The sequence below is a fragment of the Colletes latitarsis genome, chromosome 1 (genome assembly GCF_051014445.1).
Source record: "Colletes latitarsis isolate SP2378_abdomen chromosome 1, iyColLati1, whole genome shotgun sequence".
Classification (NCBI taxonomy): Eukaryota; Metazoa; Arthropoda; class Insecta; order Hymenoptera; family Colletidae; genus Colletes; species Colletes latitarsis.
The window spans coordinates 38101002-38128991 of NC_135134.1; the positions used below are offsets into that span (position 1 = coordinate 38101002).

General features: G+C 35.1%; 2 protein-coding genes across 10 annotated transcripts in view; one reads left to right on the forward strand and one right to left on the reverse strand.

Moving 5' to 3' along the window:
- The window catches only part of LOC143343963 (calcium uptake protein 3, mitochondrial-like), a 34502-nt gene that overhangs the window by 5795 nt on the left and 717 nt on the right, over positions 1–27990 (reverse strand). For all 3 annotated transcript variants that reach the window (XM_076769442.1, XM_076769461.1, XM_076769451.1), the window contains exons 2-5: positions 7762–7903; positions 7122–7232; positions 2745–2792; positions 1669–1751 (exon numbers count right to left, since the gene is read on the reverse strand). In XM_076769442.1, the coding sequence (XP_076625557.1) occupies positions 1669–1751; positions 2745–2792; positions 7122–7232; positions 7762–7903 (384 nt within the window). The remainder of the gene's footprint in view (positions 1–1668; positions 1752–2744; positions 2793–7121; positions 7233–7761; positions 7904–27990) is intronic.
- On the forward strand, positions 34–27956 carry LOC143344038 (uncharacterized). Of its 7 annotated transcripts, XM_076769615.1 has the most exons (6): positions 34–400; positions 18189–18343; positions 18509–18633; positions 19521–19643; positions 20765–20914; positions 25594–27956. In XM_076769615.1, the coding sequence occupies exons 4-6, from the start codon at positions 19609–19611 to the stop codon at positions 25718–25720; spliced, it is 312 nt and encodes a 103-aa protein (XP_076625730.1). In that variant the 5' UTR covers positions 34–400; positions 18189–18343; positions 18509–18633; positions 19521–19608; the 3' UTR covers positions 25721–27956. The 7 variants fall into 7 exon arrangements, 5 of the variants coding, with proteins under 5 accessions (XP_076625730.1, XP_076625748.1, XP_076625720.1 ...); XM_076769633.1 differs by having other exon boundaries at positions 18189–18633; positions 19521–19596; XR_013080050.1 differs by lacking the exon at positions 25594–27956 and having other exon boundaries at positions 18189–18633; positions 19521–19660; positions 20765–21520.

Here is a 27990-nt window from a genome sequence, read left to right on the forward strand (position 1 = left end):
GGATTGCGAAAAGGGTATAACTTTAATTTAAATTATTTATCTTGTTGGACAGAGTTTAAAACTCGCGGTTTTGGTGCTGTGCTTCTATTGGTTACGTACGAACCAATTACGCGTTTCTTTCTACATTGTCTGTACGACGTGCGTCTCGAAACCATGTGCAATGTATTTACACGCGTCGCGTCATAGTACAATTACAAACTAATGTATATTACCGTCTGTAAATACAATACTAAATGTTCGTGAATTCGAGTGTTTATTTGGAATAGATCCATCGCTCTAACACATCTGCTGTCATTCACGATTTACAATTGCTTAAGTAGAAGAGGTTACTCGGATAAAATGGCTGATTTCCCCCCCAAAAGTGAAAATGTGTAGGAAATAATTGCGGTTAAGTTCTTAGGTATGTCTAATAAACATTTCTGTAAAGTTTTACAAAAATTGTCGTGTATCGGTCACCGGGGTTCTCTTATTAGTATCTCGTTTTAGTCAACTTTCCCTTGCATTTAACCATAACTGGAAACTAGAAAAGCAAAATACAAATGCTGATTGTAGTTCTGCGTCCTAATGTCTGGAAGTTCCAAAACTGGAAGCCTATAACTTCCTGATTAGAAAATTAGCAACATTGTTTCAACCCTTTGGGGGATTAATAGATTTTAAGCAATCAGTTTTTTCATCTTTTTTGAATCGTAGAAGAAAGATATTCAATGACTTTCATATGAGACTTAAATAAGTTACAAATTAGATTTGTCATTGTACAACAAGGTGTTAATATTCGTTGCTAATTAAGGAAATCGTAGGTCGTACTGAGCTTGCAAATTATCACATTCTTTAATCCTTACCACTCCTGTGTCGAGTGTAGCTCGACATCATATTTCTTACACCAACTCCAACATTGAGCTAGACATTATACAATGCAATTTCTAAAATAATTTAAATAAAAAATATACTTGTTACACACTCTGCACTCTTGCAATATATTTTATTGAGATCTCCCTTTTTATGTATTTTGTAAATTAATTTAGTAATTGTTGGCAGGTAATTAAAAATTAAGGAGTGCAAAGGGTTGAACCATTGTATTATTTTTCCTTAATTTTTACAAGCAGAAATAGAAGCAACAAAACCATTTTCTTATTTCTTCTTGATACTATAAGTGGCATTTTACTTGATATAATTGTTTTAAAATACACTGGGGTTGTTGCATAAAGTAAAATCACTATAAAACCTCAAAGGAATAAATTATTGCTCATGCGTGTGACTTATATTTATCCATTAAAAGCCGATAATGTATTCCGTGCGCGCGATATAATTGCAGTCGGCACACCAAATTAACTTAACTTATTTAAGAAGCGTGATCAGAATAAATTTTATAATCGATGGTGCAATTCTGTTTAGCGAAATAAAAGTTCGATTTAATTTCTACGTTTAGTATCGTTATTCAAATTACCAGAGAAGCGTGATCGGAATAAATGTTTGCATCCGATATCGTGATTCTGTCGACTATATGATTTTTACTGTCGATATCGCTATCGAACTTGTGCCTTATAATATTTTGGAAACGTCGAATTATGTTTTTGCATTCCAACAATGTACATGCAGAATTGGAATGTTTATAACAAAAAAGGAAATTGTATTCACACGTGCAAAAATGTAAAAGAACAGTTGTCTTACCACAAGAAATTCAGTTTTGTCCACACGTTCGTTTCCATCGGTGTCGAACATGTTAAACGCGATATGAAAACCTGTCTTAGGTTCTGAAATCAAATTCCTCGTCATTTTGAATCGTGCAGTAATCATGTTCGCGCAGATATACAGGGTGTTCCGCCATCACTGGGAAAAATTTTAATGGGAGATTTAAGAGGCCAAAATAGGACGAAAATCAAGAATATCAATTTGTTGATGGAGGCTTTCTTAAAAAGTTATTAACGTTTGAAGTTCCGCCTGTAATGAATTTTTTCTAGGAAATGGTTAAGATTTCGGGGGTAGGTCTAGTCATCAAAAATTATTGTAATTGACCCCTGGAATCAAAAATAATTGTTTTAGAACGATTTGAAATTTTTCAATGTCACCGAAAAAGGCATCTATCCCCTGTTGATTTTTCTTAAAAATTCGTTTTTCATTTGTAATAAATTTGTTTGACGTTCTACGGAAATTTTATTTAGTACTTTTTTGTAGGTATCCATGGGCTCTGCTTCCATGTTAAGTTTCATTGAGATACGTTCACTATTGTAGAAGTTATGGACGTTTGAAGATTGGACCATTTTTATGGGGGTTTTCTCACTTTACGGAGTTAAGGAGTAACTTTTCGAACATTGTTAGAATTTCTACATATTCTTGACCAAAATACGCGTCGTTTACCTTTTGAAACATTAAAATCCTTCAATCCGTTTAAAAGTTATGATATTTTAAACATTTGCATGAAATTTTGAGGAAGCATTTCTAGTTAGGAATTATATTTTCAAAAGAATTTTTTTCTCGAAAATGCGTAGGATTTCGTGGGTATGTGTAATGACCAAAAATGATTGTAATCAATCCCTGCAATCGAAAATAATTTTTTCAGAGTGATTTAAAATCTTTTAATTTAAGTTTTTAATAACTTTTTAACGAAGCCTCAGTAAAGAAATTGATATTCTTGATTTTCGTCTTATTTTGGCCTCTAGAATCTCCCATTAAAATTTTTCCCTGGGGTGGCCCAACACCCTGTATAAATGTTGTCGGTCGAATTTACGAAAATAGCGAGTACTTACTGATTAGAATAGACAAAAGAAACAAATACTCCGTATAGGAAACAATTCCTAAAAATAATGAGAAAAGAAAAAAGATTATTGTTAGTGTTAAAATCATTATAATATATTATACATTTTATGAAAGAAAAAAGTGTTTCATATTATTCAAGAATGTTATTTATGAAACATTTTTTTCATTATTTTAAATATTTCAAACGTTATCTGCTTCTGACTGTTAACTGCCAAACAATTAATTTATCTGTGTACGTTTCATACTGTTTACACAAAACTACCGAGACGTTATACTGGTTTTTAGAAATCCACAGTGCAAACAATAGTTCAATTTGAATAATAATTTTGTTTTAATTTTTTAACATTGGGTAACAGATAGAAAAAAACTGTAGAGGGAATGGTTAAATGATATAATAGTGTCTATTTTTCAAAGTTCGTATTTCTCCTATTCCTCAATAAATAATTATTACAAATATTAATCTTAAACTGACTTAAAAAAAAATTAAAAAATTAAAATATTATTTGATATAAAAAGTAAAATTTGACTTTATTTTGTTCATAAGTGCAACGATGCACCACAAAAATGCAGTTGCATATATTTTTTTAATCGAATTGCATATTTTTATTTACTCAAATCGATTCCTCGGGTAATATCGCGTACAAAAACCTTTGGACACCGTGTTTAAAAAATCATTATTTTGTGAGATATTTCACACGTTTAATAAATCGTCAAGTTAGTAAAATTTTCTGATACGTGGTGTACGATTTTGGTTGTGAATCACACTGTAAAAAATTGAGAAATAGATGCCTGTTCTGTAGGATTCTCGAGTAGGAGACCCCCCTAAGGACATTAGATCCATTTGTATGAAAATGATATGTCGTTTCGTAGGAGGCTCCCCTGTTTTGTTTACGACGACATCGTGACAAAGTTCCCCACTAATTTTCCCGATAATCACGTTAACTCGTATCTAACCGTAACAAGTTACAACGGAAGACGCCTAGAAAGTAGTCACGAATGGGACATTAGATACGCCTCATAGCGTCCTAGGCATTTCTGTCGGGCATCCCCTTTTCTCGCGGCTCAACAAACGCCTAATAACTTGGAGTCTTAACGGCGTCCAGTGAATGATCGTCGCGTTACCAAAATTTTCATTCACGGAACACACCCTTCCGCGTGCTTCAGCTTTGTAGCCGACATAAAATCGATTTTATTGCGCTATAAGCACTCTATAAAACGCTTTCACGGCATTGGGCGCGAAGAAAGTTTACGAAGCGGAAACACGAAGAAAGCGACCGGGGATGGAAGGAAACTGCGCCGTGAAAGCTCCGCTGTCGATGTATTTCTCTCCTTTGGACGATCATTTTTTATTTAAACCCCACAGATGAAGCTATATGGCGGGCAAGGTTGACGAACATTAGAAATACTCGAGGCGACTTTTCGTAGTTTATACGATATTTTAATGGATATTATTCAGGAATATTAACTTGTTGTCATGTAGAGGAAATGCGCCATATTTGCAGCAACAAAGTATCTAAAACACTAGTAATGTTATCTCATTTGTAACACAAAAAATTAAAGAGAATGAACTGTTAATCAGTTACACTTGTTCTTGAATTTTAATATTTCTCAATCTCTTGAGAAATGTAAAACTTAAAGTTGCAAGTTTTACAGCAAACATTCAATCGTTGCAACCGCGGTTAAAATATTTAAAAATTTTAGGGTAATTTAATCTCATTTTGTGCAAAGGTTTCATTCACAGAATTATACGTCTTATTTTGCTACGTTATATCATATAGATGTATGAGAATCCCATTGAAACCCGAATCGTAGGTGGAGTATTCATACGAGAAATTTCATTCATTAAATTTTATGACTCGTTCCATTACACTGTAAGTACGCGTTTCGAGTCCCCTGAATTTCATTCATAAAGTTTCTTAATTTGCTTCTCTATATTGTGCGACGCCTATGAGAATTTACTTCGAAGTTAACATTGTAAACAACTAACATTTTTACGAAATCTTCATTCGCAACGATTCACTCATTTATTCTGTACAACTGAATATTTAAATTTTCGCGTGCGATTGTATCAAGAACTATTTTTAATATACAGGGTGTTTGACCAACCCTGGGAAAAATTTTAATGGGAGATTCTCCAGGCCAACATAAGACGAAAATCAAGGATAGTCATTTGTTGATTGAGGTTTCGTTAAAAAGTTATAGAAACATTTCTGACCATAGAGTATATTTTCGGTAAAGAATTTTTTCCTCGAAAGCACGTAGGATTTCAGGGGTATGTGTATTCACCAAAAATAATTGTAATTGACCCCCGCAACCAAAAATAATTTTTCCAGAACGATTTGAAATTCTTTTTTTGGTCGAGAAATTTCAGCACCTACCCCTTGTTGATTTTTCTTAAAAATTCGTTTTTCATCATTAATAAATTTGTTTGACGCTCTACAGAAAAGTTGTCTAATACTTTTTTGTAGATATTCATCAGCTCTACTTCCATATTAAATTTCATTGAGATACGGTCACTATTGTAGAAGTTATGGACATTTGAAGATTGGACCATTTTTATGGAGTTTTTCTCACTTTACGGAGTTAAGGAGTAACTTTTTGAACATTGTTAGAATTTCTACATATTCTACACCAAAATACGCGTTGATTGCTTTTTTAAACATTAAAATTCTTCAATCCGTTCAGAAGTTATGACATTTTAACATTTTCATGAAATTTTGAGGAAGTATTTGTAGTCAGAAATTATATTTTCGGTAAAGAATTTTTTTCTGGAAAGTGCGTAGGAATTCGGAGGGATGTATATTGACAAAAAATGATTGTAATTGACACCTGTAACTAAAAATAATTTTTTTAGAACGATTTGAAAATTTTTAATTTTGTCGAAAAATTTCAGCACCTACTCGAATATTTTTTTTTGGAAAGTGCGTAGGATTTCGAGGGTATGTGTATTCACCAAAACTGATTGTAATTGACCTCACCAACCAAAAATAATTTTTCCAGAACGATTTGAAATTTTTTAATAACTTTTTAACGAAGCCTCAATCAATAAATTGACATTCATGATTTTCGTCTTATTTTGGCCTCTAGAATCTCCCATTAAAATTTTTCCTAGAGGTGGCTAAACACCCTGTATATTTCTGTCTTTTTTACAATGTTTATTTTTATATTTCCTGTATCTTAAAAAATGTCGGTAAATTATCGGCATAGAGTTTTGATCGACACTTTTATCGACTTACCGATAAATGAAAACGTCGGTAAATTTGCAATCCCTACTTAGGAGGTACAGAAGTGTTCAACTTGCGAATCACGCATGGTGTTAATAATCATTTGAAGAATCACTACCGTAATGTATCAACAGAATTTTTAAACCGAAATGTAGACGATCGATGTTACGGGCAAAAGCTTATTTACGAACGAATCTACAATGTTCATTCGTCATTCGGGAATAAAATTTGTCCTATTCTAACAGTGCAACACTCGTTACATACGCAATAAGGAAGTATTCCGTATAGTTATGATGCACGTATAGCAGAGGAATCGATATTATTAACAAGAGGCTTGTTTCGTACGCGGCCAGCGATGCTTTACGCGAGCGTTCTATAATCGTAACGAATGTTCTCAAAGCTGAGTGGATCAAGTTAGGCTCGTACATTCGACCGTGAAATTCTGGTTCGCGGGCTCACGTGCACGGAAGAAAAAGAGAAAGTGGGATACGGAGAGGACGGTGGTGCTCGTTTATTAGAGGGAAGTGTGAAACTGGCTTCGCGCGCGATTATTTGCATTTCCATTAGCGCGACAAACGTGCGGCGAACGCGCAAAAAGCCAGGAAGGGGCCCGAGACTCGTTAACAACGGAACCCTGTTATTTTGATCATCACAGGGGCGATGGAATTAATTGCTACGTTCGAAACGCGAACAAAATGCAACTAAATCAAATTTTTTTAAGCAATCAGAGCTGCTTATTCGAATTCTAATACCATTTGATAATATTTCAAACTATAATAAATAACAAAAGTTGGCGAAAAAAACTGTATAGAAAAAAAGTTTGATCGTAGCTTTAGTTGGACTTTTTACTGTATTCGAATGGTGCATACTATGAAAATAGTTTTTTCTGAATGAAAATAGTTCTTTTTATTTAGCAAAATCGATTTGAAAACTGCAAATATATTTTCTTTTATATTACGCGAGGTATAATTATTTTTTAAATTTGATACTATTTGGAGTTTTGTTACGCAGAGGGGAACGTTCGTATTTTAAAAGTGTTTTTAGTTTAAAACTAGCAGCTTTGTATATACCGTATGTCGTTAAGATTTCTTTCAAGCGTTTGGAAGTCAGAAGCTCGGGGGCGTATATTTCTCGATCGCTCACCTTTGTCCCGAAGATTTCTGAACATATGCGGACTTCCTTGACGCAACGAAGGAACGCTATTTCTCATCACTTCCAGCTCCTTGTCAGCTAACACGCGTCTCTTCAGTCTAGCTAAAATATCACCGAAGTGTATAGTTGTTTACGTTATTTAGGCACCGGGGTTCATCAAGGAACACCGTGATTTCACTGCGTCGTCAATGTCAGTTTGCACAGGGAACCGTGCGTGTCAAAGGGCCGAAAAATAGTTCCACGAACCAGTTTATTTAAAACATTTATTTTGTACGCGAAACGATGCGACCGATGCATCGAAATAGAATGAAATATTTGTTACTTTTTGTTATACGATGAACCGAATTTTAGCGAACAGTATATTAGAGGACGATTATTTATTAAGAAATGCTAATTGAAAGAGAAAGATTTTCTACTTTGCTAGAATTGCAACTTTATCGATAAGACAGGGATCATGAATTATGATTTATCCTTGGAGTGTTTCACGCGGCTTTCCGATGTTGCACGGTAATGCGACTCATTAATATATGTTGCCACAAATTACGAGGGTATTCGTTGTCAAGACAAAGCGAGTTATTATCGTAAGCTGACAGTCTTTATTGCACTCGGTGCAAATTTATTTAATACTTACGTCTGGGTTCGGGTTCAACAACACTGTCAAGGAAGTCCTGGGGCGTCATGTAAAGCTGCCCATCGTATTCCACCGATGCAAATTTTATAAATCTTCTTTCTCTCATCGTTAGCTTTACTGCCTTTTGTGTCTCATCGTCGCGCTGCACAACAAAATTAGAAATATACATTCAATATGTGTTTTTTTCTTTCATACATTCTCATACATCTTTTGATCGTAACTATTTATAATACATTGCGTTTCATAACAATAAAACCAAGCGTTAGAATAGTGTTCTTTGATGATATTTCACCGGCACTATTCGTTCCATAGAGCAGACCCAAGATATAATTGATTTCATGCAAACCGATATGTTGCAGAAGCAACTTTCTACAACCATTGCAATCTTTCAATCTACGATACTCGGTTGATATATTTCGAATGCAGATAGCTTACAGCTACACTTTCTATATCTGTTGCTTTGGGAATGCAAGAAAAGAGAAAACAAAAAGAAAACAGTACATCAACTTGAAATATATCTTTTATTCATAAACACCTGTTGAACAAGTGCAAATAAAGATGTCGTTACCAGTTCCCAATGTTTTCGTATTCTTAGACATTGGGAAAGCAAAATATTTAATATTGTTTTTAGACCAATATTATTAAATATTCAATGTCTAGGAATTTTGGTTAATGGAGGATGCAGTGGTGCAAGACTTAATTTAATAAATAAAGGTTCGTTTCTTAAAAATACCACTGTATCTTCCATTTTGAGTAACTAAAATCAAAATGGAGGATGTAGTGGTGTTAAAAAGCCAAGCTTTTTATTTATAGTATTGTAAAACAGTGGATAGTGGTATTTTATCTATTTTGTTATCAGAATAAATTAATAAATAAATCAGAGTAAATTAAATAAACAGAATTCGATATATTTTGTTGGGAACAGGTAGTGAAAATTATCAATGGAGATTAATCAAAACGTACTATTGTTATAAAATTTAATTACGTATTTGTACGATACATAGATTATTTCATAAAAAATCAGTTTATTTGGTTGACCGTGCTATACAATGTTCCTCTGACGAGTCGATTGGTTGGTGTGAGCTACGAAAGGTTAAGAAACTACCGATGCACCGGAGGAACGCGACTATGAAAAATTGTCGAATTTTTCGATGGGTGAGGCTCTTTTGTTAGCTTCCTTCGTGGGAGCCTGTAACGCCCACTTTGTGCTCGATTACTCTCCTCCCACTTACTTACCCGCTCACCTACACCGAGGCGATACACGTTCCGCGTATTTCGCGACGTAAGCCGCAGTTAAGCCCTTAAATATATGTACACAAGAGTCATGTAACGACATGAATTTGCGATCTCACCGGTGCAGATTGAATCGTTCATTCTGGGGACGCGAAATTGCTGGAACGCGCGACTCCCGCGCCCGAGGGCTACGTTTCAGAAGAATTGATTATGAGTTATTGTCATATACTCGACCACACAATTCCCTGTTTCTTTTCGCTATGCCCGAGGAATGGAGCGCGAATGCTTAAATAATGCGACACGGCGGACGTTGAAAGCCTCGGGAAGAAATTTTGTCCTCTGCAATTTATTTGCACCTGTTTAATCGAACAATTTTTACCCTCCAACCTACATTACTTATCTCTGAAATTTGCAATTTTTATGTATTCCTGTTAAAAATAGAGTTGTATTTTTATTTTAAAAAATGATTCTATTAATATTATAAAAATTACTACTATTTCTCTTTTTTCTTTTACATTTTCCTCAGCAATGGCTTATAATAAATTTTGTTCCAAAACTTCAATTCGAGTCCCTTTAATCTATTAAAGAAAAATTGGGCATTGGTAGAAACGAATTAAGACATTGCAAATAATTGCACAACTCCATTTTATAAATCTACCAAATAATTTTGTGTTTTTATTTTAAAAAGTAATGCTATTAATCTCATAAAAATTACTGCTATTCCTCTTTTTTCTTTTACATTTTCCTCTACAACAATGGCCTATAACAAATTTTGAATATTTCTATAGTTCCAAAACTTAAATTCCTGTCCCTTGAATCTATTAAAAAAAAGTTGAAGATTGATAGAAACGAATTACAAAATTACAAACAATTATGGCACAACTCCATCTCATAAATCTATCAAATAGTAACGTATCGCAATAGACGTAAAATCGACCAACGAAAATTGCGTTCAATCATTGTCAGCGATAAGAGGACCACGGTTAAACGAACATAACGCATCCATCAGCTTTAGCAGAAGCAGGGATTCGGATTCTTTATTCGTGACACGTCGGTTTAGTGGCCGGTTTAAATTGGAGCAGGAGCACGGAATTATCGTTCGTATCAACAATGTTATTACATCATACAATCATCATTATCCGTATCAATCCATGCACGAAACCCCATTCTCCTTGGCTCGAGTGTCGCGTACAAAAGCGTATAGGCGTGCAAAATCACCTTAAGGATCTGTCGTGGTCTTATTGTTCGACGTATTTCCATAAGCGCCACCCGTAATCGGATACGGAGTCTTTCGCGAATCTCCTTCCGACCGTAAATCAAACTTTTCTTTTTTCGCGATAAATCGTTTTCACAATGGTTTGCACTTGTAACAGCTGTTTCCTGTTACCGATCAAGATTAACTCACCGCTGACTTACAGTATCGTGTAGATACGAGAACAGGAAGGCTAGTTTTTTTTTTTTTTCTTCTTAAAGTTTCACTATTAAGCGTGAAATTGTAGAAATGAAATTGTCGTCATCAATTACGCCACTGCTCGCGAACGCTTGAAATAAATAATCGCGCGTTTAACTTGGCGAAGTTATTTGCAAAATACTTTGCTGCGTTTATATCGTGCTCGTGATTCATCGAGGAAATTAATTAAATAATTAAAGTCGTACGCGATAACAGAATTAAAAGAAGAGAAGAGGAGACCTCGGAGATTTAAAACTAAAATGGCGGGCAACCTCATTTTTCGTAGTTCGTTCTTGTTGCGTCTTGGCGTCGATGAGTTTTTAGTTTGGAACGTGGAAATAAATATTTAAAAAAATAAAATGGCGTTTCGTCTAGGTTCTGCAGGTGAACTCGTTAAAACAGCAAACCTTGCTTTAGACGCAACAACCTTGCCTTAGTGGCAAATTAATGTTTTTCAAAATGGCCACAGTTGCGTCTAAAGTAACGTTTGCTGAGAGTCTTAAACCTAAACAAAACGTTACTTAATTTTTTCAACAACTTGTTTCGACGTTCCAAGCACGGAACTTATTAAAATAAATCCAAGATACGAGGGTGCCTCCGGAGTGAAAATTTTATTTAATATTTTTAGTAGTTTGCAAGAAAAACGAAACTAACACTGCAGTATCTAATAAAGAACTATTTAAGCGTTAAAAGTAATTGAAAGAAATATAAAAGTTCTGATATTGTTTAGAATATCGTTTTTGATGATTTAAAATTTTGAAATCATCAATAAATTTTAAGTAAGAAAAACGTAGATTAGGATTACGATCGCGCTCGTTTATATAGAAATGATTAAATTTAATACGAGTACTCGTTAAGATAAAAGCAATTAGCATTTATGCGACCAGAGTTCGTATGTGCACGTTTCTAATGAATTCATGAGAAATATGTATGTGGTGTTCAGTGTTAGACCATAAGTTCTCTTACGGATTTCTTCTTCCAAGCAGATTCTTTTGAAAGCAATTGAATCTTAATTGCTTTGCAAACACGTATTAGAAGGGCGGAGGAGATAAAACATATTAAAATTCTGTATAAATAAAAAGCGGCTGGGATATACATACAGGGTTCGATCACCTCTGGAAAAAATTTGAATGGGAGATTCTAGAAGCCAAAATAAGACGAAAATAAAGAACACCAATTTGTTAATTAAGGCTTCCTTAAAAAGTTATTAACGTTTAAAGTTTCATATCGACTAGAAAATTTTTCGGCGAAAAAAAAAATTTCAAATCGTTCTGAATAAAATATTTTTGGCTGCAGCGGTCGATTACAATCATTTTTGATGAATAGACATACCCCCGAAATCCTACGCAATTTCGAGAAAATAATACTTTACCGAAAATATAATTTCTGACCAGAAATCGTTTCCCGATATTTCATGCGTATCTTTAAAACACCATAACTTCTGAACGGATTAGACGATTTTAATGTTTAAAAAAGCAAACTACGCGTATTTTGGTGGAGAATATGTACAAATTGCAAAAATATTCGAAAAGTTGGTCCTTGACCCCGCAAAATGAGAAAAACCCCATAAAAGTGGTCCAATTTTCAAACAACGGTAACTCCTATAATTGTGAATATATTTCAATGAAACTTTTTTCTGAAGTAGAGCTCATGAGTACCTACAAAAAAGTATTAGACAACTTTTCTGTAGGTCGCCAAACAGAATTACTAAAAATGAAAAAGGAATTTTTAAGAAAAATCGACAGGAGGTAGGTGCCTAAATTTTTCGACGAAAAAAAAAAGTTTCTAATCGTTCTGGAAAAATTATTTTCGGTTGCGGGGGTCAATTACAATCATGTTTGGTGAATACACATACCCCGTAGCCACGTAGAAAATCGTATAAAAAGCTAAAATGGTGATCGAAGAATCATATAAATTTTCTACGGCCATGTGCACGAAAGTAAAATAGATTCCGAAACCAAGTAAATAATTTTTACACGAAATGGAATCATTACCAATTTTTTATGGAACAATATCATCAATTAATTCCCTATACGCTGGACGCTTTGCATTGCTAAGTGGGAAGATACAAGTTTCGTTGCTGAAAGTATTCTCGATTTAAATCTGTACGTTATGCAAATCCGCGCGCCTCGAGGTTCACCGTGAATGCGCGGCAGGGACGACGGAAAAACGAGAAAACTGTCGGTCGTCGCGTTACCAAGTTTTCTCCAAAGCGTGTTAAACTCTGGTCAAGGTCAACGATGGGGACGATGGCAGTCGGTACAACCGAAGGCTCTTACGAAATCACCTTCGTTCCGCCGTATCCAGGGACACGATCTCACGATTCCTCATTCAGAAATACATCAGTGACAGAGCTGGCCGTCTCGTGGGGGAAAGATATTTCCGCGAGAACGAATTTACGCCGCGGTACGACCATAAATCGCTTCGTTTCTTTCCGTAGTTAATGCGCGGCGCCCAGCGATTTATGGGATACCAAACGCCGTTAGGTCTAATCTTCTCGTTAGAGAGTCGAAAGAGCACCGAAGGTGCCGGTGCCTTTGTACAAATTGCTACCGGGTGAATTCGAGCCCCAGGGACCACCGTGAGGCCCCTCGTACTTGTGGAAATTGGGCCTCCAAACACCGAACAGATAAACGAAATTCTTCGTCCTTTGATTTAAGGGGGCAGTCTCATGTGTACGTTGCAAAATTTAACCATCTTTATTAATTTTTTTTAACTAAATGTTACATCCAACGCTGTAATTTATTTTTGCAATTTACTTAACTATCCTTTGGGAATACAAAGTAAATTTTTCAATAATTTTTATTGACTTTTCGTGTTTTTATTACGCCCATAGTAAACATGTGTTTAAACACTGACGTAGGTGATTGCAGCTTTCAAGGTTGACTAAATCAAAAATATTAAAAAGATTTTTATTCGGTAGGTTTCCTGTTATCGCCCGTAGTTAAATAATTCATTTATGTTGAAAATTGGCAAAATGGCGAAAGCTTGAATTAAAAATTGCAAAATTTCATCATTTCTTTCGCAACTTTTTAATAAAAAAAATATGATAAACTCATTATAACAATTCGATTTTGGTACGGACGAGAACTATTAGTATGTGGAACAACGTGTAAAAATTTCAAAGCAATCGAACGTATAGTTTTTGAGATTTTATCTACGCAAGTTTAGAATTATTTACGTGGAATGATGTGTGGAAAAAATAGCTGTTTTTTTAACAAAAATCTATTACTCTTATGGTCCACATAGTAATGTAGGTTTATTTTTAATTTCTATATAATAAATTACATCTCTATTGTCTTATTATTAGGTTACAGATCTTTGTGCAAATTCATATTATTATTAATAGAATTAAGGAAATGGGAGTTTTGTAGAGGGTTGTCTCAACCCCTAGATATAATAATTAATATCTTCAAGTATTTCTTATATTTTTCCATATTAAAAGGTCACGAAATTATGCATTGTAACACTCGCTACTGGTGCTGGGTAGTCATAAGGGTGGAAATACAGCGATCCCTCTCTAACATTCGCTAGATTTATGCAACGCCGATGTTAGAGAGGGAGTTTCACTATTCTTGTTATCTCTGATTGGCTCAATCGTATTGCAGACGAAAGAAACACTGAGATTTGTTTGTACCATAGATTTTAGAATCATTCAGAAGTCAAAATGCATAACTTTTTTCTTTCGAAATTACATGATTGCAGCTCAAGTTTAAAATAGGACAGCTAATTTGTAATTTCTAACTGCTTTGCATCTTTTTAACGAGTTCCTTATGGATTTCTTCTTTCTCATTTTTGAATTTCGGTTTTATTGTTTGCGAGGAAGTCTGGTTAGTCTTATACAGGGTGTTCGGATATCTCTGGGAAAAATTTTAATGGGAGGTTCTAGAGGCCAAAATAAGACGAAAATCAAGGATGCTAATTTGTTGATTGAGGCTTTGTTAAAAAGTTATAGAAACATTTCCGGTCAACCAGTATATTTTCGGTAAAGGATTTTTTTCTCGAGTTGCGTAAGATTTCGGGGGTGTGTATATTAGCAAAAAATGATTGTAAATGAGCCCTGCAACCAAAAATAATTTTCCCAGAACGATTTGAAATTTTTTAATTTAACTTTTTAATAACTTTAACGAAGCCTCAATCAACAAACTAGTATCCTTGATTTTCGTCTTATTTTTGCTTGTAGAGTCTCCCATTAAAATTTTTCCCAGGGATGGCTGTACATCCTGTATACGAACATTTAATGATTAGATGAGATTCTACTGTATTTTGTTGTCTATATTATTTTGTGAATATTTTCATTAACATTTTCCAGTTAATTGCTTCATCCATCATCCCTTAACTATGAAAGAAGTAATTTTGACGTAGAACCAAGATAACTACACAGCGGTACAAGTAATAATAAGAGTATTTGTGGGAGGAGGGACAGCTACATAAAAAAGTATTTTTTTTTTTAAATTCGCAAGGTCTGGTAGTATAAAAGTGACTATAAACTTGGAAAGAAGGTGGAGTAGCGCACGTGTTTATATGTATAAGCTCGTTTCATTGTTTTTGTGTTATCAATCGGCCGCAGAAGTGAGTCGCCCTTGTTAAGCGTATACCCTGTATTTACGTATATACTTGTTCGATAACTAGGATGCCTGGTTACCCATATAGTTGCGAAAATTATAGACGCAAGCGTAGCGACATTATACAAGTAAATTATATGCAACACGAAATACTTGGCTTGAGATGTTTATTTACTTATAATGGAGGACTATCTTTACGCCAGAGATTTTTTGCGAGAAACTGATCTTGAGAAGAAGTTTCTTCTATGGTCACACACACCTCTTGAAATAGTGCAACTTTACCCTGAGGAGATTTTCCGTACGACCATAAACAACAAAGATAGGCGATGGCTGTTTAAAATCAGACGAAATATATTTTAACATTATAATTTTTACAAACCGAGTTTTTCTAAAAAAATATAAAAAAAGTTTGCAAATTTCATGAAAACATTGATGAACTCGTAATCAGATTTAATAAATCGGTATTACGAGAATAAATTTAGTAATGTGACGTAGACTGAATGGGAATGATGATAAATAGCCACAATATGAAAGAATTGTATTAAAAATAAGGGACCTGCGAAGAAAACGAGGACACTCAGGGAAGAGATTTATACGTGTCGTGTTTGAAACCTCATATTCTACCCTCCCCGTAAGAGTTAATTATGGTTCACTAGTAAATGATACATAAATAATCGTTAACCCGAAACTCCTAACTTATATCACTGTCTGTTTGAAAATTAAACTGTGTAGCGTGAAAGCAACAAGCAATAATAAGCTATAACCGGCTCGTACACTTGCAACCCCATCCTAACGCACACCAGCGCCTGAGTACCAGAACCTGCGTGAATTAATCCCATCAACTTATTAAAAGCAAACACATAACCAAAGCACACTGTTATTTGCGAAACATTTCTGTAACATAGTTCCTGCCCTAACGAGCCGGTCTTCGTACCCGGGTATAAACTAACAACGTCTTTCGTTAAACCAAATCGACTCGAGCCGTGATAACACCGAATCAGCTATGCACACATCGGCTACTACCACCGTCATTACCCCAATTTTTCACCAACGCGACTCGTTTATTGCATTTTCCCGGATAATGTCTTCCCGTCTTCCCGTCTTCTTCGGCGATGATTACGCTGACGGGTCCTGGGTAGAATAAGATGGTGTTAATTTAAGCAGGATCACGCTCCTTCGATCAATATTCTGGGCAAGTTCGTTCCTACCTTCGTAGCTGCGTGATGCCGAGTTAACTAACGTCTGTTGGCACATCCTCGCGTGTCTGCTGGGATTCCAAGGGGGTGGGGGGAGGTCCAAAGGGGGCGTATCTGTGTACGTGTGTGTGCGTGTGGTGTTAGGTTGGCATGTTAGCGGTCCAGGGTAATGACAGGCGCGGTGAACATTATGCTAAGTGCGGAGCCATCCGAGTTCTTTTTCTCTCAACAGCCTCGGCCTCTTCTTTCTTTTTCCTTTCGATATCTCCGCGCACCACCACGGTGATTAAGGCCCGTTTCATCTGCAACCGTAAACGCTCGAACCGCACGGCTCCTCGTCGTTCCGCCTGACCTCTCTGCCAATCTTCTAAGTCGGTTGTTATAGTTTTCAATAAAGAAGCACGCGACGAGCCTCCGCGCGCCCCGGAACCATTTTCTACGGGGTCTTTTTCTTTTTCGGTGAACGCGTTACCAAACTACGATGGGCCCTCGCTAACGTTCGCTGGCTCTTTCCCTCGATATCGTTCGCCAGTCGTTCACAACGGTTTCTAGAACTGCTTCAATAAAGCATTATATTACGTTGGTGAAAAAGAAATCCATTATTTTCACGTTTATTTCCAGACTTTACTTAACATGGGCCCGATTGTCCGACTTGGATGAAATACTATATGTACCGTTCCGTTTTATAAGTTGTCGCCATTCGATTTCGTTTCGTTTGGTTAAGGCTTCGCAGATGGAAATTCGTGTGGCACCCAAACATTGAGCTTCTTTTCGAATCCAGCTTTATGCAGATGGTTTAAAACTGTTTTGTGGTCGATCTTTAGCTCCTGAGCGGTGCTATGATTGCTAACAAGTCGGTCTACTTCGATCATTTCCATGATTTTATCGACATTTTCGACATTGCCTGTGACAGTATCGGGGCCGTAAACACCATTCACAATTTCAGCCTTCTGGCTTGTATTTTCGCCTTCATCAAAGCAAAATTGTAAAATATGTTGAGTCGTTCGTAATCTCGCGGCCAAATGGCGACACCTATAATAAGGTTAAAGATCTTGCGAGGATTCCCGTGGCTTTCGTTCGAGTCGTATGGTCGGCATCGCAATTATTGCAATTATTTGTATTAAACTATGTATATCTAAAGAATAATTAAAGTGCATTGGAAAATATTAGACACGTATTTTTTTTTATATACAGATAGTCATGTTTAGAGCTGGAAGACTCTTCGAATGTCTTGAAAATTAATAGAGGTAACAGCACAAACATAAAAATAAAAATATTTATTTAAATCTTTTATGAAATAATCTATTTTAATGAATTGACAATTACTTCCACTACCTGCCCACTTACTTTGTCCCATGAGCAAAAGTATATTTTTTGAATCCTTTGGATTCTCAGCATAACTTTTTTCCTTATAATATTTTCTTTGCCTTTTTTTACGATGACACGTTTGAATGCGTTGTGTCAACAATTAAACTAGTAGCTTGAAATACGTAGGATATATTTTTAAAAATACTTTGAGTAAATTTAACTTAAAGAGAAAAAACGATTTTTTTCTGTTCCTAATGGAAATCGCCCCTTAAATTGATAGCCGCGAGAGACGATCGTATCTGGGACCGATCGTCGATAGAAGTTCGATGTTTTAAGGACACGGTACGCCAGACCTGTCCCGCGGGTGACTTTTAACGAGCCTTCTAGTTACGCGTACGCGATTTTCGTTTTTCTTTCATTTTGTTCTTTACTCCCATTATTTTGTTCCCCCGTCAGAACGAGCTCTCTAAGTATGTTGCGTGCCCTACACTCTAAACAGTGGTTCTTGCTTCCTCCCGTCAGGGCTTAGTTAATGTCGATAGTTAAGGGTACATCCTGGATTGTCACCTTGCAAAGAATTAATTTTTCTTTTCTCTTCCATGTTCGTAAAGTCGGTAATCTTGAAACTCCGTCCTTTGAAATAGCATAAAATGACGAAGATATTGTAAATTTCAGATACCGGAGGAGCCTCTTTTGCCCTGAAGATGAAGGAACTGAAAGAACAAAACGTCAACTTGATGAATCCTGGGTCTGGTAGCCACGAACATACGATAAACTATTTTGAAATTTAAACTCACGAAAGAAAGTGAACGTAAACCCTTTGGAAAATAGTAAATAGCCACCGAAAAGATTATACTTATCTATCGAATTTCTTGAGGTCATCCCAGCATGCGTGATAAATCGCTTCTGTTTATATCGTATGAATGCTTGGTTCGCGTTAAAGCGTAACTGCCATCGACTCGAAGTGCAAATACGTAACTGGTTTATTTGAACAGTAAAAATGCAACTGGTTTGTTAAAGGTTTAAAATGTAACCGGTGCTTAAAGCGACGAAGTGCAATTATTCGATTCGGAGCACGCAGCTGGACTTAAGGGTGGATTCTCGAGTAACGAGCCTAAAAGTAAGCGATCCTTATGAATTTTTCTTGAGAAAACTATCGTCGATGTTGGACTAAAATTCATTGGAGTGCAAAGAGACATACTTAGACCACACAAAAAAAATTTTTTAATTGGAATCTTTCAGCATTTGCTTCAACTTTTTGTTATTAGTAAGATTGAAGATCCAGAAGTGTTATGTATGTTTTAGTGTTACTAAGCAATCTTTGTGTATTTTTCTTGAGAAAGCTATCGTCGATGTTGGATTAAAGTTGATTGAAGTGCATAGAGACATATTTAGAGCACACAAACAAAATTTTTTAATTCGAATCTTTCATTGTTTGCTTCGAGTCTTTGTTATTAATAAGATTGAAGATCCAGAAGTGTTATGTATGTTTTAGTATTACTAAGCAATCTTTGTGTATTTTTCTTGAGAAAGCTATCGTCGATGTTGGATTAAAGTTGATTGAAGTGCATAGAGACATATTTAGAGCACACAAACAAAATTTTTTAATTCGAATCTTTCAGTTTGCTTCGAGTCTTTGTTATTAATAAGATTGAAGATCCAGAAGTGTTCCGTATGTTTTAGCCCCAGTCGTCAATGTTATTCTGGGGAAAATACATAGCAAAACAAGAGTAAAGAAAATAGATTTTTTAAACTTGCGTAGAGGTTGACAGTCGCTGTATCTGATCGGTTAAAAATTGCTATCCGAATCAATCGAGTTGGTGGATCTTTTATTTTCGAATTGTAAGAAATAAAAAGTAAAGTAACGGCGGTTCCCTCGTTCTGGTGCAATTTGTATGGCTGTTCTCACCCTCGTTTGCGCAACGAAATCACAGCGTATACCGAGGCACGCCAATTTTTGGAAAACGCTCGATTATACGTAAATTTTACCTTGTTTCTTTTCTGCAGCCCATCGAAATAGGCAATAATTATCTATACGTCGAAAGCATGGTGAAATGTTCACGTGGGTTTGTGTAAATCAAAGGTAATTGACCACATGGAAACCACTCCAAAACACCTGCCGTACTATCGGTACGCTAATACGCGTGGTTCGTATTATACAATAATGATTACCAGAGATGGGATCGAGTTTCGAATATCGATCAATTTTTATGAAGTGAACGTTAATTTATAAAACTTCTCAAACCAGCTTTTTTTTTCACTTGTCCTTTCAGTAATTACTTTACGTGTCATTATGTGTCTTATCGTCATTATTATCGTTTGTTCTAAGTTCTGTTATTGTGTACTGCACACTGGAACGCTTCCTTCCTACTATTTTTCTCTCTCTTTATACAATTTAATATTTTACTATTTTTTGTATTTCTAACAAGGGGATTTTAATGAAATTTGGCAGGGTGAATCTTAAAAAAAAATAAGAATAAATAATTCTTGTTGCTTCTACGAAAGATTTCATCCTAATGTATGAAGTATATAAAGCTTATACATTCATTATAAATTGTTTAAGTTTATTTATTCATACTTTGACAGGAGATTGTCTTATTACTAGACTGTGGATGTTTAAGCATTTATGGAAAATTTTAATTCTCGAAAAACTACAAAATGCACTTAACATGCAAAAATATAAGAAATACTTAAAGTAAGATATGAATTATTATATTTGGGGGTTGAGACAACCCTTTACAAAGTTCCCATTTCATTAATTCAATTAATAAAAATATGAATCTGCAAAAGGATTCGCAGTCTACTTATTATTAACAATTGTTACGTTTTAACCTGATTCAAGTGGAGTTGCAATTTATTAGAATTGAATATACTTTTAAAAAGATTATAAAAGATAAAGACTAGTTTAATACTTGAAATAACTTTATAACAAAACTTGTATGTACATGTGTTAAGGATAGTACATAAATACCATATTGCAATGGCAAATTTAAATAAATGTAAGCTTACCAAACATTAGAGAAAGAAAGAATTTAATGAAACAAAAGAGAACTAAACTTATAAATTGTAACAACTTATTAAATACAGGCAAGATTTTCTCAAATTTGGCCGATCATCTGTGGCTAAAATTTCAATTATATTTATTCTAAATATAAGTCTATTATCCTGCCAAATTTCATTAAAATCGAGTTCACTTCTTATGCTTCCTTGCAAGCTTGTTCTTCTAATCCAGTTTCAATTATTTGTTTCAGTTTCGACGTTGCTTGCGATATGCTCGATTCCATCGCTAGTGATTACGGAGCACGGTGGCGTCGAGATTGCGGCAGGAAATTGAAATCAGATAACAGGCTTACATCGAAAAAGTACCTTCTATGCGCTGGTATTTGCATAGGGATATTTGGGTATGAAAATTTGATTGCCGAATTTTACGCGTTTAGCCTCGAGAGACGTTACTTTTTCTTCCTTTGGGAAACAATTTCTCTGGAATATCGATTATCTAATTTATAAAGGAATTCGATACCTCGAACGTACGATTATCGATATCAGTTCTTTTTTACCAACGTGAAAATGTATACTCCCGCCCAAAAGTTTAAAGCGCCCTTTCGATCTTTATTAAAATAAAGCAGTTCCAACGCAATGATCATTTATTTATAGACTCGAATTTAAACAAAATTTTGTTAACTATTTATGACTCTTGATGAATATGAATAAGTGAATATTCAGAAATAAATTCATGTACACGTGGTTAGAGAAAAAGAGAAAACGCACAATTTATTCTAGTTGTTTCATTTTTGTATAACGGGATACAAGTGAGATGATAATTTAAAAATTAACACGTGCTGTTACTGGAGTATTTCCTAGTGGCCGTTTGTGCTACTAATGGGATACGCGCCAAATACAAACGGCTAGCGCGTAAATATAAACTTGTTTACTCATTTACAACAATTCTTAATAATAAATATTCTATTAAACACTTTACGTGTTTGCATATCTAAGTGGCAATCGTTTTAAGTCAAATATATTCAAACAAATTAGCAAAGGTATAAATCGGTATATCCTTTTTTGATCATTTCTTCCAACTTTACTTACAATTAGAGGAGTTACAATCAAGCACAGTCTGTAAAATTAGTCTGTATTACCGTAACTTATTGTGCTATCCCAAGTATCGGCCGAAGGGCAATTTGATATACGATTAATTTGTAGAAGCGTCGGTGTAAAAGGATATAAAAGAAATCTTCGATCAGTACCCGTTGTCTCGTAAAAAAGTTCGCGGGTTAATGGTTCACGGTTAGTAAACTAATGAAGTTAGATTTATAGATACATAAAGTCAGTCGGGTTCTCTAAGCATTAGTTTCACGAAGACTTAAGCCTGTTTGATCGATCACAAAGATGCGTTTCGAAAGCTCTTCAGGCTTAATCCCCATTTCACAAGTCACTAATGGTAATTATTGTTATTGATACAAAATCCATTTCACCTGTTCGTTCGTTAAGAAAATATAAATCAAACGCAATGGTGGTCGAGTAACAAAACTATAGTCGTCGGTCTTGAACAAGCAAATTCATACAGGGTGTTCGGCCACCCCTGGGAAAAATTTTAATGTGGGATTCTAGAGGCCAAAATAAGACGAAAATCAAGAATACCAATTTGTTGATGGAGGCTTCTTTAAACAGTTATTAACGTTTAAAGTTCCGACCTTACTGAATTTTTTTCTCGAAAATGCGCAAGATTTCGGGGGTATGTTTATTCACCAAAAATGATTATAATTGACCCCCGCAACCGAAAATAATTTTTTCAGAACAATTTGAAATTTTTTTTTTTCGCCGAAAAAATTAGGCACCTACCCCCTGTCGATTTTTCTTAAAAATTCCTTTTTCATTTTTAGTAATTTTGTTTGACGCCTTACAGAAAAGTTGTCTAATATTTTTTTGTAGGTACCCATTAGCTCTACTTCAGAAAAAAGTTTCATTGAAATATATTCACAATTGTCGGAGTTACGGTTGTTTGAAAATTGGACCATTTTTATGGGGTTTTTCCCATTTTGCGGGGTCAAGGACCAACTTTTCGAATATTTTTGCGATTTGTACATATTCTCCACCAAAATACGCGTAGTTTGCTTTTTTAAACATTAAAATCGTCCAATCCGTTCAGAAGTTATGACGTTTTAAAGATTCGCATGAAAATTCGGGGAGACATTTGGTCAGAAATTATATTTTCGGAAAGGAATTTTTTTCTCGAAACTGAGTAGGATTTCGGGTGTATGTCTGTTGACCAAAAATGCTTGCAATTGACCCCTGCAACTAAAAATAATTTTTCCAAGACGATTCGAAAGTCTTTTTTTTTTCACCCAAAACTTTCAGCACTTACTCGAATTTTTTTCTCGAAAATGGTTAGGATTTCGGGGGTATGTCTATTGACCAAAAATGCTTGTAATTGACCCCTATAATTAAATATAATTTTTTTAATATGATTTGAAATTTTTTAATTTCGTGTAAAAATTTCAGTACCTACTCGAATTTTTTTTTTGAAAGTGGGTAGGATTTCGAGGATATGTCTAATGACCAAAAATGATTGTAATTGACCCTCACAACCGAAAATAATTTTTCCAGAACGATTTGAAATTTTGGAATTTAATTGTTAATATTTTTTTAACGAAGCTTCCATCAACAAATTGGTATTCTTGATTTTCGTCTTATTTTGGCCTCTAGAATCCTCTATTAAAATTTTTCCCAGGGGTGGCCAAATACTCTGTATAATGAATTTACTACAGAATTTTTAACAAAATTATTACACAGATGAAAATATTTTAACTGGTAAGACGGACAGGGTTCGTAAAGAAATTAACGATATAAACGATAAGCATAAACAAAATTATTTAAATTAAAGAAAAAAGTTGGAATATTTTTCATTATGGTGGGATATGAAAAAAGGAAGAATTTTTTAATTTTACGAGTTCGTATTAGACCGAATTAAAATTTGAATATAGTTTGCAAAAGGGTTAATTTGTAGCGTGATATCAGTCATGAAATTGGGTAGATATCAAAATTGAGAGATTACGGCGACGCGAACTTACGAGAAAGTCAGGTTTGCCTTGGCAAGCAAACACTAGGTTATCCATTACATCGGATTGTAATGGTTTATCTGATAAACGGGTTCCAATTACACGACATCTACGGTCCTGCATTCCCGTGCGAATCTCGCGGAATTTCACTTTATAGGGTTCGTGTCTCTATTTATGACTGTTCTCTGGTATCAGATGTTTCACTTGTTCAACAAAGAACTGGTAGATAGCGTGTCTACGACGTTCATTCGTTCGATTCGATCTGGCACAGCTTCTACTTCCAACATCTGGTCTATTTCTACAGAAGTTTACGTCATTAGTAGAGCAACGTTTTAAATGAAGTTACCGAATCATTTAGATAGTACTAGTCCTACAACAAATTTAGTATTTTAGCAGTTACATTTATTCGGTTGTATTCGAATGGAATAACATTTTCTTCGATGATAAGGACCGGTTCTACCGGCTACTGTACTTCACATATTTCTAGATTTTCGAAGATAAAACGATGTATTAATTACTAATACAGAGTTGCTTAAAATGGCACGTCAGTTTTAGCTAGAAACGGACATAATATTTTAGTAAGTAATGTATATTGATATAATTGCGATTTAAACGACGATATTTTAGATAATCTGATCACGTAATGTTCGTGTTGAGTCTAATCTTAGTAGAATGTACTTAAATTAGAAATCTAATTAATACATATTTCGGATTTTTTTTTTATAGTATTAACGAGCAAGTAATGCTCAATTATAGAGCAGCTAAGGTGGTAGAAATAATACAAACGGTATAAAAATCAACGATATATGTGATATTTTCCCAAGCGGTCACCCATCCTTGTAGTGCTCGCGACCAACGTTGCTTCACTTCGGTGATCGAACTAGTAGCAGTGTTTTCAACGTACCATGACCGCCACGTTAACAAATTTAACGCCATTCGATTACACCTTTGGGGAACATTAAAAATTATTAGTGCACGTGGTGCAATAACTGTAGAAACACTTGACAAAGTTTTTCGTTCTCAAATAATAAGATTACGCAATTGCATGGATTGTAACGAACCCCGTTTTAAACCTTATTTGGTACAATAGTTTTTTATAGAGTGCATTCCATTTAAAACGTCCAAGGTAATTTGTATGGCCCTTCTTATTAATATTTTATGAGTTATTTAAACTTGTCACGTTATGAGACTCACTCTGCGAACGAGGTATTGCTAGATACCAGTGTCCTGTTCGTAGAACGTTTAAACTATTCTTGGTTAAAAAAGCAGTTTTGAAAAAAACCAATTTGCTACTTAATATGTTAAAAGGGTTGATATTCATTGGGCGTCGCCTTTCTCATAAATTCTGCATACCGGATGCATTATCTTGGTACTCCGAAGTTTATAACCTGTAACCAGATCGTTCCTTAATTATTTTTATCGTTTTCAATACTTTCGTAAAATTATCCTCTAAACTTTGTTTAAGCCTTCCTCCCAACTGTTATTTTTAATTTCAAACCAGCGTTATTAAAAACGTGGCCGCTAAAACATCTCGTGTCGATACTACCTTTAGCCATTCCCTATGTAATGCTTCACAGTAATTAGCTGGTCTCATCGCGTAGATTACCCTTCACATTTTATCCACTTGTAGAACAAGTTTAAGTTTATTAGCCTTAACATCATATTCACTTGTCATGCAAGTTTAAGATACCGTGTCAAATTATTGCATTTCTACATTAGACCGTCATATTGGCAATAAACATCGACCAACCATGAAGATAGACAAGTTAACAGCAGCAACAAGTTTGTTTAACTTTTATTTTTTCCAACTTTCCTAAGTGGTCTAGTGTTACATACTGGCTTAAAATAGATAGTAGATGTAGGAACAGACTTCTTTTAGCTTTTAAGAAACCCACTACTAAATATGTATAAGACATTTTCATACAGTCAATGCATGTTTAATTTTATAAAAATGGAATGTTCAGATTGAATAATGCTTGTAACTTTAAATGCTATGCCCCAAGTTGTCTTTTTGATTGTAGAACACGTTCTTGGCGTACTCTGGATCATTCAACAATCTCTCACAAAGCAGCCACAGAGATCTTGTTAATTAGTAACTGGTTTCTGATAAACAATCTGTTCGAGATACCTCTGAATAGAGAAATCTAAAGGACCGGGGTCTGATGAATCAAATAGCTACGTAATTAACTTCCATCATGCGTATTGTAGAACATTTGTCCACACATTATTAGAAGAATTTCTTCCGATAATATGAGCGATCCTTTTCAACAGGTATTCATCGATAATATACAAAAGTTAATAATCAGCATTTTTTTTTGTTTCTACAAAAATGAGGTAAATAAGGATTACAAAGATCTCGAAAAAAGATCGATTTCTAAGAATTCTAAGATAATTATGTGACTGTTCGAGTGGCATTAAAAAGTTCCTTTTCAGATGCAAGTATCAGCAAGAACACCGTGTAGCGAAGATACATCTAACAACGAAATTCTTCGTTTTATACTTAGTTTCAGCAGTGTTAAATGCATCTGAGCTAATGACGGCGAATTTAAAATAGTTTTCTGGCGACACCTCCCGCACTCGCCAGCAGAGGGATACGCTCTCTCACAAGTACTCGACTGCCCACCTATTCCTATATACAAGGTGTTCGGCCACCCATGGGAACATTTTTAATGGGAGATTTTAGAGGCCAAAATAAGACGAAAATCAAAAATATCACTTTCTTGACTGAGGCTTCATTAAAAAATTAAATTAAAAAATTTCAAATCATTCTGAAAAAATTATTTTTGGTTGCAGGGGTCAATTACAATAATTTTTGGTGAATAGACTTACCCCCGAAATCCTACCCACTTTCTGGAAAAAAATTTAGTACGGGTGGAACTTTAAACGTTAATAACTTTTTAACGAAGCCTCCATCAACAAATTAATATTCTTGATTTTCATCTTATTTTGGCCTCTAGAATCTCTCATTAAAATTTTTCCCAGGGGTGGCCGAACACTCTTTATACACTCCCTTTATTTCCCCTCTTTTATTTAATATTAATTATTCAGTTTGTGTAACATCAAAACCCATAAAAATTTTTACCTGAATCTTATTCGATAAACAAAATTCAACGTTTCATATGCGCTAACTGAATAGTGTATTACAGGTTAGTATCGTTCAGCCAGTAGATGTCGCTCACGTTTGAATAACTCGGCCAGTCCCCGAAGGACTCGATATATAAATACGTCTAGTACACAGAGTAAGCCGCTAACGGTTCCGCGATGAGCTGCTCTAGTGTCCTATCATCATTCGGTTGGATGATACGATTCGCGAGTTGTTTTTCCGTATCCCTGGAGCCATGTTCAACGTTATCTCCGGATAGCGTATCCTTCGATCGTTGTATCGCGATGGTGAAACGACCACGACGAGGATTGAGGATAAACGATGCGGTCGAATCTCGAATGCGATAACGGCTGCCAGTTCGTAGCGTGGCTGCAGATGCTGGCTCCGTGTGATTTGTGGTCGTCTGAGAGAGGATCGGGAGGATCCTGCACTTGTGCTAGAGTCGCAGACGACCCGTATCCACGCGAGAACACGTCACGGGACGTGTTAAACGTTCGCGTTAACGGCGTGCGATTCCCGTGGGGCATGAAGCAAGTCGGTGTTGGGCGAATCGTGGTTTGGTATTAGGGAGTGTATCGCATTTCGCAAGATTTAGGACCACACTCCTTAGAGAGAATTATAATTCGAACTGACGTTCACTTGATAGCGTTTAATCCTTTGTTGCACGTATTTTTCCCTTCTACATACTGTAAAACACAGTTGAATTTCATCAACTTTGTACTCTTGGCAATACACAATGTATTTTTTATAGAAGTGGACTCGAACAGAGAGGAAGTTGTTCTCTTAATTTGTGTTATCTATCTAGAAATAGTACCAAAAGCTACGTTGAGCTTTAACCAATTAAAATGAATCCAAACACGACATAAATCAAACTCCTTTCAATCGAATTACTATATGTAATATTAATAGAGTGACTGTTCATAATTAAAACGTTACACGATTCAATAAATTAGAATCCTTGTTTCGAGGAATTTTCGCTAAATTAAAATTACGTTTCCGATTCACATTGGCAAAGAAAGTGTTAGAATATTCATTTACATTATAATGTATGTACTTGTTTTTATTATTTATTACTATTATGTTGTGAGAATGTAGGATGGATCGAATATTTATCAATTTCGCAACGTTCTCAGCAACTGGGTTTTTTTCGATCGACGATGAAACGAATTCTGCGAAAGTATCTTGGTCGACGTGCTTAAAAGATCGTACTGACCCAAGAGCTCAAGCCAAATGATTATTTGATGTGCAACCAACCGATTCAGTGATCGTATATTAAAAAAACTTGAAACGGATCCTGAATTTCACAAGAAAATCA